Source organism: Nuphar pumila, chromosome 4 (assembly GCF_984573655.1).
Source record: "Nuphar pumila chromosome 4, dmNupPumi1.hap1.1, whole genome shotgun sequence".
Classification (NCBI taxonomy): domain Eukaryota; kingdom Viridiplantae; phylum Streptophyta; class Magnoliopsida; order Nymphaeales; family Nymphaeaceae; genus Nuphar; species Nuphar pumila.
Window position 1 is genome coordinate 60,294,741 of NC_143252.1, and position 17,748 is coordinate 60,312,488.

The 17,748-nt window shown below is 36.8% G+C and overlaps 1 protein-coding gene across 1 annotated transcript; it reads left to right on the forward strand.

Annotated features, from left to right (window-relative positions):
* Positions 1-423: 423 nt before the first annotated feature.
* On the forward strand, positions 424-17,459 carry LOC149840239 (uncharacterized). The gene is given in 2 exon segments (XM_090005030.1): positions 424-964; positions 17,074-17,459. Coding segments are annotated over 2 exon segments (927 nt in total).
* Positions 17,460-17,748: the final 289 nt, after the last annotated feature.

The following is a 17,748-nucleotide window of genomic DNA, read 5'->3' on the forward strand; positions in this document are numbered from 1 at the left end:
AAAATACGATAATAAAAGATTTAATTTAATTAAAGGTTAATAATCCAATTTTAAACAACATTTTGATTTTAAAGTTGATGTTCTATTAAATTACAACAATTTTTTTTTAAATTAACTTTTATGAATAAAGTACCTTTTTTACAAAATCATTCCAAGAACCATCAAAATGTATCTTGTTAAGTTTCACACACCTCAAAAATGCCTAAATGGTTTTGTAACTTCTTAAAATGATTAAATTGAATATTTTAATAATATTTTATTTACATAAATTTTTAAAATGACCATTTACCCTTCTTTGTCAGAAAGATAAAAATTAAGCATATAAACACACAAAATCGACAACAAAATATAAAAACACAAATTTTAACTCGAAATGAGTCAATTTATTTATTTATTTTCTTTTAAAAAGTTATAAGCTTTACAATGAAGGAGGTGGTGAAGATGGAGGCAGTCAAGTGGTTGGACATAGGGATCATTTATCCCATCTTCGATAGTCAGGTGGTGAGCCCCACCCAAGTTATCCTCAAGAAGTCTGGGCTCACCATTGTGCTGAATGAGATGAGAGAGAGCATCCCCTTGAGGACTACCATGGGGTGGAGAGTATGCATTGATTATAGAAAGTTTAACAATGCAATGTGGAAGGATCATTTTTCGCTGCCGTTCATCGACCAAATTTTGGAGAGACTCACATGCTAGCATTAATTTTGTTTCCTGGATAGTTATTTGGGATACAATCAGGTGGTTGTTCACCCTCAGGACCAAGAGAAGACGATGTTCACCTGCCCATATAGCACCTTTGCATTTAAGAGAATGTCGTTCTGGCTCTGCAATGCCCCCACAACATGTCAGCAGTGCATGATGGCGATCTTTCCTCATGTGATTGATGATGTCCATGAGATTTTCATGGATGACTATTATCATCACAAAATTTTTCCCTCTCTCTATGAGAGAGAGAAACGATTCTGCGAGTCAAACTCGACCAAAATTTTGAAAATGGTTTTTGAAAATTACTCACCTTTATTTTTGAAATTTGCGGGTAAATTCTGTAGAATGAGATCCGCCTGTCGGTACGAGATTCAATTGTTCCTGACGCCTTTACCAGGGGTAATTGAACCAAAGATCAAGAAGTATGCTTTGACTAAGTCCAATTATCTAAATTATGCCCTTTTTCTTAAAATGCACAGAGAATCAGGCATGTGCTATGAAGTTTTGAAAAGATGCACATTTTGAATAATATGATGTTTGCTTGGAATATTGACATATGCTTGAAAAAATGCTTGAAAAATACTTGGGAAAAGTGATGATTCTAGGAAAATCATGAATTTTATTGGAAATCAGAAATTGCATTGGAAAATAACTTTTGAAGGGAAAATTGATTCTCAAGGAAATTGGAACCATGAGAAAATCAATTTTTGAGATTTGAACTGCTTTTTCTGAGAAAATTGATTTCTAAAGAGGATTTGAGAATTCTGAGAAAACCAGTTTCAGAGATATTTCAAAGATTTTGAGAAAATCGATTTGTGAACTTTGAAAATAAAATTAAGAATGTTAAAACATTGAAAAATCATGATTTGAACTTGGGAAATGATTGAAATATCATTTGAAAACTCAGAATTTTTGAGAAAATCCTTTTCTGAAAAAGGCTTAGAAAATCTTAAGAAAATTGATTTCTCTTAAATGGAATTAGAAAATGAGTTGCAAATTGAATGAAATGAATGAATATAGATTTGAAAGACATTTTCTGAGGAATTGAGAAAACCATTTGAGTTTTTGAGAAATGCAGTGCATTTTTGAAGTTAGCCTAAGAGTGTAGGCTGAATGTGGCTAATACGAAGATTACAAATTTGGGTTTCATTTGTATTCTGACTATGGCCTTAAATACGAATTCCACTGAGTTTGTCAACTCCCTAAGAGCTTGTGCATGTGCCATTTGTGTCAACCATAGTGGATTTGAAAAATATGCATGAATCATATATCAGATATTAAAATTATGAAAGCAAACTATATGCAATGCATCCTATTCTAAGCAAAAAATGTAACTCTTATTCCAAATTTACAACTTGATATTACATTGAATTGAAATAAAAGAAAAATAAATGAAGTCTTCTTCCTGAATATCCCTGTAAAACTAGAAAATGGGGTTAGCACAAAAATGTAGGTTTATCTGGATTTATCCAAAAATATTGGAAAATTATCGGATATTATCCAGATGTAAACCCTGATTCATACCTCCCTAATATAAACATAAGAAATAAATGATGAAAATTCAAAGAATAAGACTTGGAAATTCAAAATTAGAGTCAAAATGACCAAAATGCCCCTGATAACAACACTATGACTTTGAAATCAGGGTTTTTTCATAAAGATATTTTGTAAAAATGAGATTTTGAAATTCAAATAATGATAAATCAAACACAAGATGATATGATATAAGACCCATGATATTTCAGAGATAATTTAAATTGAAATATGTTCCAGTGTTGGTAATTTCTTGTTTCATCGCGAGAATTTCTCGTAATTATGAATATATAGCTATACGAGGTGCTGAATCACATAATTTTGCTTTACGAAGCGATTAAGAACAAACCATAATGAATTAAGACCCGATATTCTTAGATTATATTTATTATATATCTAATTAGATACCCCGAATTTCGAACCTAAACAAGGAAAATACCTCGTTATTGCATGTAATTTGGCGAAAAAGGGTATATCGATAAAAAATGAGTCGTAACGAGGACAAAATTCGTTGGATTTTAAAATCTAAATAAATGATTTTAAAACTTAGGTCTTAATTCATGAAATGAAAGTTTAAAGTATAGCATTTAAACTATTAAAAACCTAACTTTTCAATAAGAAAGCAATTAGGGTTTTAATTAAGTAAATTGAAATTTTTACAAAACCCAAGTGGGGCATTTTCAAAAATTTCTAAAAGAAGCTTGTTTTGGGGAATTTTTGTAAAATGGTTAGCATGGTAACAACCTCAGCCCATGCTACCTTGATTTAAAATAAAATCAAATTTCAAAAAAATACCCCTTATAAAGGGTTTTTTGAAAAGTTTGGAAAAAATCCAACTTAAGGTTGGTTTTTGGAAAATAGAGAAGTTGTTGGCATAGGCCAACGACTTCTAGGCTGGCTTGGGTGCCCCTTAGGGGGTAGCCCATGCAGCATTTATTACTATTTCAAAAAAAAAATAATCAATTCAAAAAAATAAGAAAAGTCGATTTTGAGAGGGCTTGCTACTTTTGACAAGTCAAAAGACAACCCCCCCTAAATCAAGGAGTGATTTAGGGGAGGGTTGGTGGGGGTGGTTGGAGCCAGCCCTTGACCTAGGCTTGAGAGGTAGGGGGGGAGGAGGGGGGGAGATGGAGGATCCTCCATCTCTCCCTCCATGCTTCCCATCCCTCTTTGGTCCCTCTCTATAAAACCAAGAGAAAGAGAGGAGAGAGAAAGATCATATCTTTCTCCTCCCCTCTCTTTTTTCCCCCATCTTCCATCTTTCATCTTCTTTTCTTTCCTTGTGATGTGTGTGTGAGTGTTGCACAACCCCTAGCTGGAAGAGGAAGGACTTCATCCCTCAAGGTGAGTGACCTTTCCATTATTTTATTTTTTCTTTAAAAGCCTAAGTTGCAAGCATTGAGTTTCAAGATCGGTTTGCACTTGTAAGGTGCAAAATGATTCGTAATGGCTTCAAGCCATGGATGTGCTGAGTGGAAACTCTGTGTTTCCTTTCTTTTCCTTCGTTTTTGCTCCATGGATATTATATCATGATTTTTTTTATGCTGCTTATAAGTGCATGGCCATTTTTGCTACTCGTGGTGGAAACGCCCTTAGTCGGGCTGGTCTTGTTGGCAGCCAGGCTGAGCACCTTTGCAGCTAGCCCAGACCTGCATTTTTGCTTCGTTTTGGGCCCCATGGTCCTATTGGAGGTTGCTGCAACCTCTTCAGCAAGCCCCCGAACTGACCAAGGGTCGGTCAGTCTGGGACCCTCCATTCGCCTCCTTTTGCATTTTGAGCACGCCGCCACCGCAGCCCCAGCTGGGCTGCTGCTTGTAATCATCACAAAATTTTTGCTCTCTTGTATTTCTCTCTCTTCTTTCTCTTTTCCTTTCTAGCCTCTATTTTCCCTTTTTGAAGGGGAAAATAAAAGATAGAAAATAAGAGTGAAGAGAAAAGAAAAGAAAGAGAGAGAAGCTATTTTGCGAAGGTCTCACTTGACATTAATTTTTGAAAAGATTTAAAAGATTACTCGCCTCCATTTTGAAATATTTACGAGAAAATGGGAGACGGGGCTTGCTCGTCGGTACGAGGTTCGACCGTTGCTGGCGCCTTTACCAGAGGTAATCGAACCAAGGATCGAATTTATGCCTTTTTGCTTTGCCTTAATATTGTCTAAGAATTTATTTTGAATCCAGAGAATGCATAAAGAATCATGCTTGTGTAAATGCAAAAGATGTATGCTCTTTTGAGAAGAATTTTGAAAATTTTATTCAAGTGATTTTGAAATTATGAAGGATATGATGATGAAGAAAAAGGTTTTTGAAAGTTGAAGATGGACTTGGAAAAGTTAGATTCTTCTAACCTTAAGATTTAGAATAGATCTTGAGTTTTGAAATAATCAAAGCTGAGATGAACCTGAATTTGAAGAAGGGAGTTTAGGAAATAAGAATTGAAAGTTGAATATGAACTTCAAAATGGATCTAGAATTGAGAGTCAAGATGAAATTTAAAGATAGAGTGGACTTCTAGACTTAAAATTTGAAATCAGAGTGAAAGGTGGAAGAAATCTTGATGGGATTTGGAATTTAGAATTGGGTGTGAAAACTCGAATCCACAATGAAATTGGATTTAGAATCCAGGATGAGATTTGAAAAGTAAAATTTGAATCTAAAATCTAGAATCCTGGATGGAGTTGGATCCGAAGTCTGGAATCCAAGATGGAGTTGAATCTGGAATCTAGAATCCTAAAGGGGAGTTGGATCCGAATTATGGATTTTGAATATGCATTTGGATTTCAAGATCTAAATTGGATTTGAATTGGGATCTTTAAAATATCCAAGTTGAAAATATCAGATTTTGAGAAATCTGGAATTGAATTTGAGAATCCATATTGAATCTGAAGTAGATTTGAGAAATTTCCATGGAATTTGAAGATAGGATTGGATTTCGGAAATCTAGATGAAACCTGGAATTGGATCTGTGAGATCTAGATTGACTTTGAAATTTGAAAGGAAGGACAGAAAATGAAACTTGAATCAGGACATGAATCTGAAAATTGCAAAGTTAAATTGAATTTTGAAATTCTGATCTAAAATATTGAATTGCAATTGAATTTGAATTTTGAAGATGAATTTGGAATTTCAAAGTTTGAATTGAACTTTGAAATTCGACTTGAATGGGAAATTGAGCTTTTGAATGTAAAAATGAATTTGAAATTTCAAAGTCAAATTGGACTTTGAAATTGAAATTTGAATTTTTAAAATGAGATAGAATTGAGAAAAGGAATTTGAATTTATAAATAAGAATTGATTTAAGAAATGAAGAAGGTTTTTGAAGAATTATATCAAAATCACTTGAATTTTGAAAAAGAATTTTGAAAATATGATGAATTCTATCCTAAATAATGAAATGAATTAAAGAATTTTGAAATTAAATTTGAAAGGCATATTTCATTCTTTAAGTGAATTAAAATAAGACTATGGTCATTGAATGTATTATATAGTAATCATATTTAAATTCAAGTGAAGAATAAAACATATTTTTGTGCCTTTATAGGGTTTGAAATGAAATTAACTCTCAATATATCCTGACTATGGCCATTGATATATATTTTGAGTTAATTTTAGGTCAAACTCTGATGAAGGAGGAAAATATTTAGAAAGATATGATGATTTTGAAAGAGATCCAGTGTGGATCCAGTGTTATTCCATAAAATGTGAAAATCTTAAGCATTGTCTACATTTTGACTATGGCCATCAATGTGGGTCATTTGCTTAGGATTAATCACCTCCTATTAGGATAGAGCATATGCCATTCGTGTTCCCATTGGTGGATTTTTGAAATGAAAGAGGAGAATGATAGAAAACAGATAATTCATGGTATTTACATGCTCATCCATTCTAATCTAAGCTAGAAATATAAACTTCTCATTATCATCTAGCTATTATAATTTTGAGATTGAAATAAAAATTACAACTTCTAAGCTAAGGAAAGAAATAACATTTTCCCATACATTTCCTGCAAAAAGACAAAGTTAGCATAAAGCAAAATATCATCATGGAAGGATATTTAAAGGGTCAAATTGGAACTAAAATGAATATATTGATGAAAGGAGGTATATGTGACATACTCAACATATGTGGCAAAAATGAATTCAAAGTGTACATGAGATATATATGTGGCAAAATGAATTCAAAGTGTACATGAGATGTATTGGGTTAATGAGAGAAGGCATATTGCAAAGCACATGTGATGCCTAAGTGATATCATAACATCTTTATAACATGATGACTGAATTGGATATGTCAAGATGTTAATGAAGATACCTTATCAAATCCAAGATAGGTTGAATGATGTGGCAGGTTCGCAATATGGGGAATTTGTGCTGCTAAGCACAATCCTATAGTCTTCAATTAACTAAGTGGACGAGTGGGAACTAATGGAGAAGCCACCCAACCGATATCATGTGGGTAAATATTGCAAAAGATATACGCTGAGGGATGATTTTAGGTAGAGAAATTGTTGTAGAAAATGATGGCAGTGAAAGATAACTAACAAACAAATGCTGGACAACATAAGTGTTGTAAGTGAACAGTACCTCTGTGAATGCCTAAGAGTAAAATTATGGCAGTGCCTGAGTGTAGTGTTATGGAATCTGGAAACTACAAAGGTGCAATCACTGGGAAATGGTGACATCAGGGGTGGTTATAGGGAGGTGCGAGCCATGTTGGAGGTTTAAATGTTGTGCACAAGGGTGTAATGGCGTGGGTAATATGCTGCTACAGGGTGTAGTGGAGTATAGATGTTGTGTCAGTGTGCTGCAAGAGATATGCATCAGTTGTGCACAAGACATGGCCATGAGGTGAAGTGCAATAGAAGGGTTTAGTAGGTGGAAAAGTGTGACCGTAAAGAAAGAGTGATGCTAGGTGTTGTAGTGTGATGCCAATGGTTGATGATATGGGTACATTAACAGAAAATATGCTGTCAACAGGTGGTTCGAAAGAAGCTGAGATGGTCATGGCTGTGAATAGATATCACATGGGCCTACAGTGCTGGAAAGTACTGTGTAACAAAGGCTGAAAGAAAATGGTGATGAGGGTTCTGAGTGACAACAGTGGCAAGGGTTGGTGGCCTATAGTTATGCACATCATGCTACAGGTAAATATTGTGGCGTGGGAAGCAACATAGTAACTGGGTGGTTACTTATGTTGTGCAAGTAAGTGTGATGAACAGTGCGGTTTGTAAAAAAAGGTGTTAACAACAGGTACGTGGTGGCATATGCTTGTGAAGAGAATGAAGTGGGAGTGATTGAGTGTTAGGTAGCAGGTGGGAGGTGCTGAATATGGACATATAACAGTGCATAAGGTGCTACCTGTGGAAGATTGAATATAGTGTGCTGGATTTGGTGAAGGTGCTGAAATACAAAGGTATGGCTAATGTATAAGTGCAGTAAATGTGCAATGAACAGAAGTTTACAGGTGGTGATGTAATGCATATCAAATAAAAAAAGAAAAAAACCTAAGCAAAACATATTTTACAATGAAGCAGAACTTGGTTTTAATACCTCAATGTATCTAACAATAAAACCAGAAATTTGGGTTTTTTTTTTTTAGTTGGTATAGGCTTAGAAGGAGCTTGTTGCATAGTAGGAGAGGCGAAATTAACTTCTAAAGTACAAGTATAAGGTGGGTCAGCAACACTAGCATCAAATGGTTGATTGACACCCTCTTCTGTAGAACCTCCATTATCAACAACTTGCAGAGAGATTTCTGGATGCTATTAAGTCTGTGGATTCAATCAGTCTTGATAAACCATCCTCATATGTGTCTCTAGGGAAATTCAGCATCATTGAGCTAAGGCCATCAAGGCAAGCCCTTACATCTCTTCTATCCACCTTCATGCGAAGTAAATCACGAATCATAATTCAAAGAGAATTTGAAAACTCCATGAGCTCACTTTGGGAAACAAAAATGAACCATCTACAGCATTCGAAATTACTACTACATCATTAAGTCTTGGAGCATAGTAACTGATTCTGGTGAGCCGATTTTCTTTATAACCCCACAGAAGGTTTTAAGGAGATATCCCCATTTTATCTTCTATTGCCACAATTTCCTTCACCTGATATCGATGGTGGGGAAAGTATTCCCCTCATTCTCCAAATAGGTTCACGACATTGAAGAGTGGAGTGCCTTGAATATCCAAATGTAGGCTTACAGTTCGTAGCTGAGATGCTTGTACTGGAAACTGCTGTTGCAAATGATGAATCACCATGTACGAGGCTTGAGGGTGCTATACAGGGATAGTGCGGTGATGGAGGGAGCCGTAAATGGACGCAGGTGCTCAAGATAGGATTACAAGCACGTAGATGCCAAATCCCCAAGTGATATAACAATTTCACCATATTTTAATCACCAAAGTAAAGCCAGAAGAAAAGAAATACTCAAACGAGAATAGAAACACTTCATTCATATTACTGGATTACTACGGAGAGGGTTCTGAGATGAATCAAATAATGAAATAGATTGATGAACCATGCTTGATGCTTACTATTCAATGTTAATGAGCAATGCCCAGCAACAGTCTAATGGCCTTCATCGTGTTATACTTGCAGGGAAAACAAATAAACTAAAGGGGATGATGCAAATCAAAACAAAACAAACAACGAAGAAAAAAAAAAGGAGAAAGGAAACTGGCAAATTACAGACTCTAAGAAATGCCTGAGTTACAGAAAAAATAAATGCAATGCTGGGTTACTGATGGGTTAACATTACAAAACATAAATGGGAGGTAATAAGGGAAGCAAGAGCATAACTCGAAAGCAAATGAGTGAAAAATACAGAAATTAGCTGATAATCATGCGTCAACAGTCGTGGCCACAGGGTTCGCAAAGGGGCATTAGGTCTAAATAACATGAATTGAGATCTACATTGGCACAAACTGAAGAGAATTAATGAAATAAATTAGAAGAAGAGAAAAAAAAATGTTGGGATCTCTCATCCCGTTAATATTACATATCTGTAAATCGGTTTTGCTAATGAGCAAGCCGATGTTACAGTGGTGTTTTAGTGGAAATGACTGAAATAAAGGGGGGAAAGAAAAGAAGAACCGAGGAAACGAGATAAAGATGAAGAAGATCACGAAGGATTGAAAGAAATGTAATAAATGACAAAAAAAATAGAAGAGAAGGGGGAGAGCAAGCTACTTACCTTTGATTGTTATTAATGAGATCAAGACTCCTTCGATCGATGAGAAGAACCCAAGAGGAAAACGAAAAGAGAAGAAGGAGAGGTATAGAGATGAAGGGATAAAGATGTAGTTCGACGAGAAATCAGAAGATGGTGGGGTGAAGAGCAGGTGGTGAAGTGGAGTCCCCTGTGTGCCTTTTTAAAGAGGAAAAGGAAGATTCTAGAATAGGAGGCTGTTGGAGATGAGCGATTGTGAGAGATGAAGGCCTCGGCGGCTTCTCTCGCAACGGAAGTCCGTTGGGATTTTTCAAAAGGAAACCTCTAAGTTTTCAAAATTTTCAAAAAGTCTCTTAAAAGGTTTTCTCAAAAGAAAAAGAGGTTTTTAGTAAAAAGAGTTTTTGGTTAAAAAGGGTTCTTAAAAACTAAAATAAAATTCCGAGTTTTTGAAAGAAGAAACCCCGAAAACATGAGGATTTTAACAGATTGGACCAAATCGAGGTATTTTAAGTATTTTTGCAAAAAGAATTTTATTTTGAGATATAAGAATATTTAAAATGAGGTTTTTGATAAAAGTAGGGTTAATTGGGAAATTGGGTTTCAGGAATGGATCCGGATCCAAGAATTTTTGATCAAATATTTAGAATTCAGATAGCAATTTGAGATCGGACCCTGAGTTTTGAGACAAGCCTCTGAGAAAATATAAAGAAATCAATCTTTTTGATCTTTTGAACGATAAGAGATCCGGAATCAGAATTGGATTCAGATACCCGATTTGGATGAGAAATTGGGTCAGGGAGGGAAATTGAATCTGGATTCCAGCGAATCCGAGGAACGAATGAAAATTTTATCAAAAATTGACTTGTTTATTCAAAAGATGGACCCAGGGGCAAAAGAGGATTTTTTTTTAGATTTTTGGGAAAATTTGGGGTGTTCACACTGTTGTAGCATCCTTTTGGTAGTACGGAGGTCTGGGCCATTACGGGGTCACCATTGGGGACCTTTCCTTTTAGATGTTGTGTAGCAACACCAAACCGGGTGGACCCAGCACCCGGGTTTACGTTTTGGCGCACCCACTTTGTGGGTGGGGTTGGGACTATGGTTGCAACCCTAGTCCAATCCCCTACCAGGTTCGAACCAGGGAGCCTGCACAATCCCTTGACTTTTGACCTAGCAGGGTCTGGACCCACAGGGTCCACACCATGCTGCCAGGTCTGGCGCACCCCCCTTGGGCGCTCCTACTTGTGGGTGTAGGTTGCGGCCTGTAGCTCAGGTCTGGGCCTTCTCTGGGTCTGACCAGGCGCACAGGCATAGCACACACCCCTGTGTGCTACCCTGCCCCATTTGACCCAGCAGGGTCTGGAACTGTAGGGTCCAGACCATGCTGGTTGGCTTGACCCTCTGAATCTGGTCTTTGGGCTAGCCGCACCCCATTTGGTTGTTGGCTAGGCCTGCTACCCTGGTCCAAACCCCTTGGATTCAGACCAGGGGCTCCTCCAGAGACCCAGTTGGGTCTGGTCACCCCTGGACCAGACCCTGCTGGTATGGTCCTACCCCTGCCCACATGGGTGTTTGCCCCAGTCGAGCCTATTTTGGGAGCTCTATTCTTAGTCGGCTACTAGTGCACTTGGGTGAGCTAGGTTTTGGCCCCATGGCCAGTGCTGCAGCATGTCAACACTTGGTCTGCACGTAGGGTGCAGACCAAGGTAGACTTGGGCCTCGTGGCTAAGTCATGCAACAGGCCCCACTTGGCCCTTGATCGTTGCCTAGGTGCCACATTGGCACCGGGTGCTAAGGCACCCGACAACCTTGCTGCCACTAGTGCGGTTTTGGGATGGATTGCACCCAGTTCATAGCCCGTGGTCTGAGCCACTTTTTTGGGCTCAGACCTGGTTGCCTTGGCCTTGCTGAGCATCCTTTGGGAGCTCAATAGGTGGCTGCATGTAAACACCCCAAATTTTCACTCACCTCCATGACATTGCCCTCAATCACCCCATTTCGGTTCTCCGAAACCCATGAAGGGCAAAATGGTCATTTTCCAAGATTGAACCTTGCAAAAAGTCCTAAATTTCACTCTTGAGCCTCAAAATTTCTATATTTAGGTTCAGAGACATCTTCAAATTGCAAAATTTCAAAATCCTCTTTCTGGACAAAAAGTTAGAATTTCCAAGTCTAAGCTCAGAGTGACATTTCACTGAAACATGTCTTTGCATCGCATTGCATGAACACTTTGCATCATTTCACTGCACAGCATGTCATTTTGAGATCCAGAACTCCTGATTTTCAAAATTGTCAATCTAGATTTGATTTTTAAACTTTTCAAAATTGATTTTTAAAACCCTGGGATTTCAAAATTGCCAATCTTTCCCATTTTACCCCCAAGACTTTGAATTACAAATTTTTTTTTCAAGAAAAACAATCTGGATATTGATTTTAAAGATTTTATCTCAAAACTTTTTGCAAAAGATTTTAAATCTCTTTACAATTTTTTTTTTTTTTTTACATTTATCCAAATTTTTGCCCTGAAAACCCAATTTTTCCAAATTCTTGAAAAACAAATAATGTTTTATCTCGTATCTTCAAATAAATGGAGCGGGACCCGCCTTTGAACTAGCATCATACTCAGACTCTCAGGTAAGTTGTTTATTCTCAAGCGGGACCCACCCGAAGTTCATACCAATTTGCAAATTTTTCTTTATTTCTCAATATTTATTTATTTATTTATTTTTATTTAAATTTTTTTTGTTTAGCTAGTGATATGCAATGTAACAATCCAATGTAAACCTTGGAATAAGATTTACTTTTACTGCTTAGAGTAGGTCGCATCTCATATAGTTTGATTTCAGTAATATCCTGATTCTATGATGCATATATCTCAATTTTCCAAATTCACCTTGAATGAACACGAATGGCACGTGCACCAACTCTTAGAGAGTTGATGAACTCGGTGGAGTCCATATTTACGGCCCTAGTCGGAATATGGACGAGACCCAGATCCATCATCTTTCTACCAGTCACATTGGGCCTACACTCTTAGGCTATCTTGAAAACGCACCTCATATTTCCAATGTTTTCAAAATATTGTGAATTAACTCAAATAAACCCTGAATATATTCATGGCCACAGTCAGAATATGTGAAGGATTTACTTTGACTTAATCCACATTTTTTTTTTAATTTTTCAGAAATCTTTTCAAACTGCATTCATTCATTCAAATCATCTGCATCATTTGTTTTCTCATGATTTTCTCAAGAAATTTTCACTTCATGGAATCGATTTCTCAAGAAACTAAGATGATATTCGAAGTTGGATTTCCCAAATCAAAGTTTTCCCGTGATTTTCCTTAAAAAGTTATTTTCTTAAGATCCATTTTCAAAAGGGAATTTTCATCTTTTCAAAGTTGATTTTCAGACATTTCAAAGACAAGGTTCTCAGGATTTCAATTTCCTAAGTTCTAAATTTCCTTCTCCAATGAATTTTTCCTATAAATTTTCTATCCTTTTCTTAAGAAAATTCTCAAAGTCTGAGTTTTCCCAACAAGTGCTTTCTTTTTCAAATGTTCATCTTTTCTCAAGAATTCCTTCCATTTTCCCGAGATTCTCATTTCTTCATGGTTTTCCAAGTCTTTCCAAACTTTCTTAAAATTTTCCTGAGACTCTTATTTCCTCATGGTTTTCCAAGTCTGTCTAAGCTTTCTTAAAATTTTCCTGAGATTCTTATTTCCTCATGGTTTTCCAAGTCTTTCTAAGCTTTCTCAAAATTTTCCTGAGATTCTCATCTCTTCAAGATTTTCTAAGTCTTTATAAACTTTCTCGAGATTTTTAAACCTTCTTCGTCTGAGTTTCCTGAGAGATTGATTTCCATCTTTTTCCTGAGAAATGCTTTTCAATCCCAAATGTTTTCTAATCATACATCAATTTTCCAATTTTCATTTTCCAAAATTCTCATAGCACATGCCTGAATTCTCTGTGCATTTAGGATAGAACACAATTTCAATGATTTTACTAAGTCAAGCATAATTTTGGTCCTTGGTTCGATTACCCCTGTTAAAGGCGGCAGGAACGGTCGAACCTCGTACCGACAGGTCGAGCCCCATCCCATGGATTTTCTCGCAATTTTCAAAATGGAAGCGAGTATTTCAAAACAATTTCCAAAATCCGGTCAAGTTTGAATCGCGAAAGCATTTCCATTTATCTTCCGCAAGGAAGGGAAGACGGGAAAAAATTTTGCGACGATAACAGGTTTGGCGACCGTGATGGTAAAATCCCCTACAAAAACTGTATATACCTGTATTTTCTGGTTTTACCCATTATATGGAATTTCCATTAAACATATATATTTTCTCATTATATGTATATATATATCTATGTATATGTATATCTATTGTATATCTACCTATATGTATGCGTATATATGTATATATATATATGTATATATATATATATATGTCTATATATATATATATACATGTATATATACTTATATATATATATATCCCTTCATGTGCATTTGTTATCACATATATTTTTCTTTTCTTTTACTTTTTTTTGTAAATATATCTTCATTATCATATATATATTATCATAAATTCAAGTATTTCTATATCTACATGTATCTCTTCTTTGTATATATTATATATATGTTAATTTCCTTGGTTATCTAGTACTAACTCTCATTTTGCAGGAAAATATAGAAGATGCTGATTCCTTGGCCCCATTTCCTTTTTTTTTTTTTTTTTGAAATTCCAATACTGACTGAATTGTTGTCAATGCAGTTGAATGCAAATGAATATGAAAAAAAAAAATTGTAAAGAGATTTAAAATCTTTTGCAAAAAGTTTTGAGATAAAATCTTTAAAATCAATATCCAGATATCCAGATTGTTTTTCTTGAAAAAAAAAATTGTAATTCAAAGTCCTAGGGGTAAAATGGGAAAGATTGGAAATTTTGAAATCCTAGGGTTTTAAAAATCAATTTTGAAAAGTTTCAAAATCAAATCTGGATTGACAATTTTGAAAATCAGGAGTTCTGGATCTCAAAATGACATGTTGTGCAGTGAAATGATGCAAAGTGTTCATGCAATGCGATGCAAAGACATGTTTCAGTGAAATGTCACTCTGAGCTTAGACTTGGAAATTCTAACTTTTTGTCCAGAAAGGGGATTTTGAAATTTTGCAATTTGAAGATGTCTCTGAACCTAAATATAGAAATTTTAAGGCTCAAGAGTGAAATTTAGGACTTTCTGCAAGGTTCAATCTTGGAAAATGACCATTTTGCCCTTTATGGGTTCCGGAGAACCGAAATGGGGTGATTGAGGGCAATGTCATGTAGGTGAGTGAAAATTTGGGGTGTTTACACTGCAACATCTCCCTCGTTGCCACCAACCTGCAAGATGAAACCATTAACTATAAATCTAAACATTAGCTTGTGAGCAACGAGATCGTTGCGATCTTGGGCATCTAATGCCCGTGCCTCGCTGTCCCATCATGGCAGCGATGTGTTGAGCTTGTAACATGTGTCACGCTACACACGTATGGGTATTTCCCATCTTCATCGGACACTCCGGCAGTTGGCTTCGTTTGTGCCCCATTTATACGGGTAGAGTGCAGACACACTTTTGAAAATACTAACGTAATTCTCATACGAATGGGAATAAGTTAAGACTCATTCTCGACACTCGTGAGTGTTGATTTCATGAAGATCCTTCGTAGAAGGATTTGCTATGCGAGATTTGCCACAATACGACGTTTGGAATACGTGTATTTAGAAAAATATGTATTCAAAGCTTAGAACACTCTTTGCATGTACATTAGTGATTATATATGCATTTCGAGCCGCGTGCCACTCAAAAATAGTGAATTATGCCATTTTATATATATTGTTGTATCGTTGATCATTGCTTGATACTTGTGTAAATTTGAGACTTTGTGGTTTTCCTTATTTCACATATGCACATTGGCACATCCTGACACATATGTCACTGGTTTCGGGTTGTCGAGTGTTACTTGTTTTGGCTCACGTTCATATATTGATGAATATTACTATGCACCAGAGGTGTGCTTCACACTCGACGTGACATACACTGAAAAACTGAAACACTATGAGGGTATAACACAATTTACCTATTGAAGTTTGTGACTCGGTTGGAGTCCTCAGGCAATGGCCCCTTGTTCGTGAGAGAAAGCTCATGTATTGTGATACCCTAGGTATAAAATGAAAATGGTGTTGAAATCGTCTTCACAGTCGATGTGCTCTTTTGTAGTCGTGTGAGGCTGAGCACGTGAATGGGCAGGCTAAGTCCTCGTTAGCGTACCCTGCAGGGACCACAAGGCAGAACTACCTTGAGAGGAGGTATGACTTGATGAATGATCCTAAATAAGATAAACCTGTCACACCCCATTCACAAAGATGGTCACCCAGGGAGAGGGTGAATGGTACAACCCTGAGTGACATGTTGTTACTACGATACTTTCTTTTGAGGAGTTGTAGCATCCTTTGACCTCCAGTCACTCAGAGTTAGGAAGGTCGAGGTTGCCCTTTTCAAGGACCTCTATTATTGTAGTAGTATGGATTGCAATCCTTTGCCCCTACGAAAGGTTTCTCCTAGTTGTGTGCTGCCCGTAGGTGGTTGACTCGATTTGTAGCATCCCCGGTTATCATATTAGAAATTGAATAATAGACAATGGGTGCATGTCTCATAGAATGCGAAGTTTCCTTCGCGTACCCAAAGGAGTAATAAGAAAAACATAAGTACTAACCAAACCGACTGACATACTGTAGTGGTTTGCTTGCTTTAGCACTACTCGTACTTCTGTTATGTTTGTTTAACCTGTTGCTTAGTTCTCGTTTTGTTGCTATAGTTGTTGCACTTGTTACTTACTTCATTGTTGTACAGTCTTGTAGCACGTGCACCTACCTGACACGCACATGTACTTTAATTTAAATGTTTCTAACTATTCCATCATGATAGTTATAGCATGTTACTTGTAGTTGTAGCATATCTGTATCTTGCTCGTTATTGTATGCTTTTCCTTAAAAATGATAATATATAGATGGTTTATCTCACCAACTAGCAAGAGTACTGACCCCATTTTATGAGCATACAGGTGATGAGTAGACACAACAACGATGCGGCAGCGCACAGCGAGAGACTTGAGACCCACACTTAGCAGCAGATCTTGGCTCTTTCTGGTTTTGAGGTTTGAGGGGTTTTTCCTCTCATTTTGAGAGACTGTTTCGTTTGATGTACCCAGTCTCATTTTGTAATTTTGTAAACATCATGGTAATGGAATGTACTTTGATTTGACTTATGGTTTGTCTTCCTTACTGTGGCTCGCTCATACTTGCAGCCTTTGTTTTACCTTTGTTTCCTTTCTGTACTTTCGTTGGTTGTTTTCAAATTATATATCAAAAAAAAATTGCTTAAAAAAACCAAATGTTTTACAAGGTTCGGGTTTGGGGCGTCACGAAGATTGATATCAAAGTCACAGTGTTAAGTGTGGTCCAAGACTTTCGCGTGCATCGTCCATCACACTGTAAGTATGTTCTATGCAGTTAATTTTGTTAATTAGTGTTAATTCTGTTGTAATTAGTTCTGCTTGTATAATTAGATACGTAATTTGTTAGATGCCTGTGGATCCAAGACACGTAAAGATTCTTGGATCTCTGTAAGACTTGGTTTGGGGCATTGAGGCCCCCGACCGAGCAGTTCAGCAGATTGTGCAGAGTGCACAAGTGCTTGCACATCCGACACTTCCTTGTGGGAGATATGAGCAGCACCACGTGGGACAGATCTGTCCACGTGCTTTGAGCGATTGCCCCTATTGTGGCCTTAGGGAGCATATCGAGATCAAATGTCAACGTAAGTTGGGCGATGAACTCGCGATGGGTAATACTGAGACCATAGAGAACGAGGCTTCTGAGATCGGTCAGGCACAGACAACAGTTGACCTTATGGGAGATGCACATGCTTCATCGGTCTCTCCCGAGTACACGCCAACTTCCTACTCACGTTCTGTTTCTCCTTACTACATGCCAACTTCACCTCCGTTGTCTTAGGCCTGTGAGTACTCCTGAGTACACACCTTCTTCTCCTCCTCGTCCGAAGCGAAGATGGTGTGGAAACCAGAACATCTACCACAACCACTACACCCGTAGACAATGATGATGTTTGTTCGGATGCAAACATTTTGGGGTTGGAACACTCAGTCAGTGTCCATTTTGCTTTCTCACACGGATAGATATGTTTTGTAACCCTATTATTGAAGGGTATTTTTGGCTTGTACGGAATATATGTATGTCTCTTTTGATTCATATAATGAAAATATGTGTTGGACTTGCTTCTTTG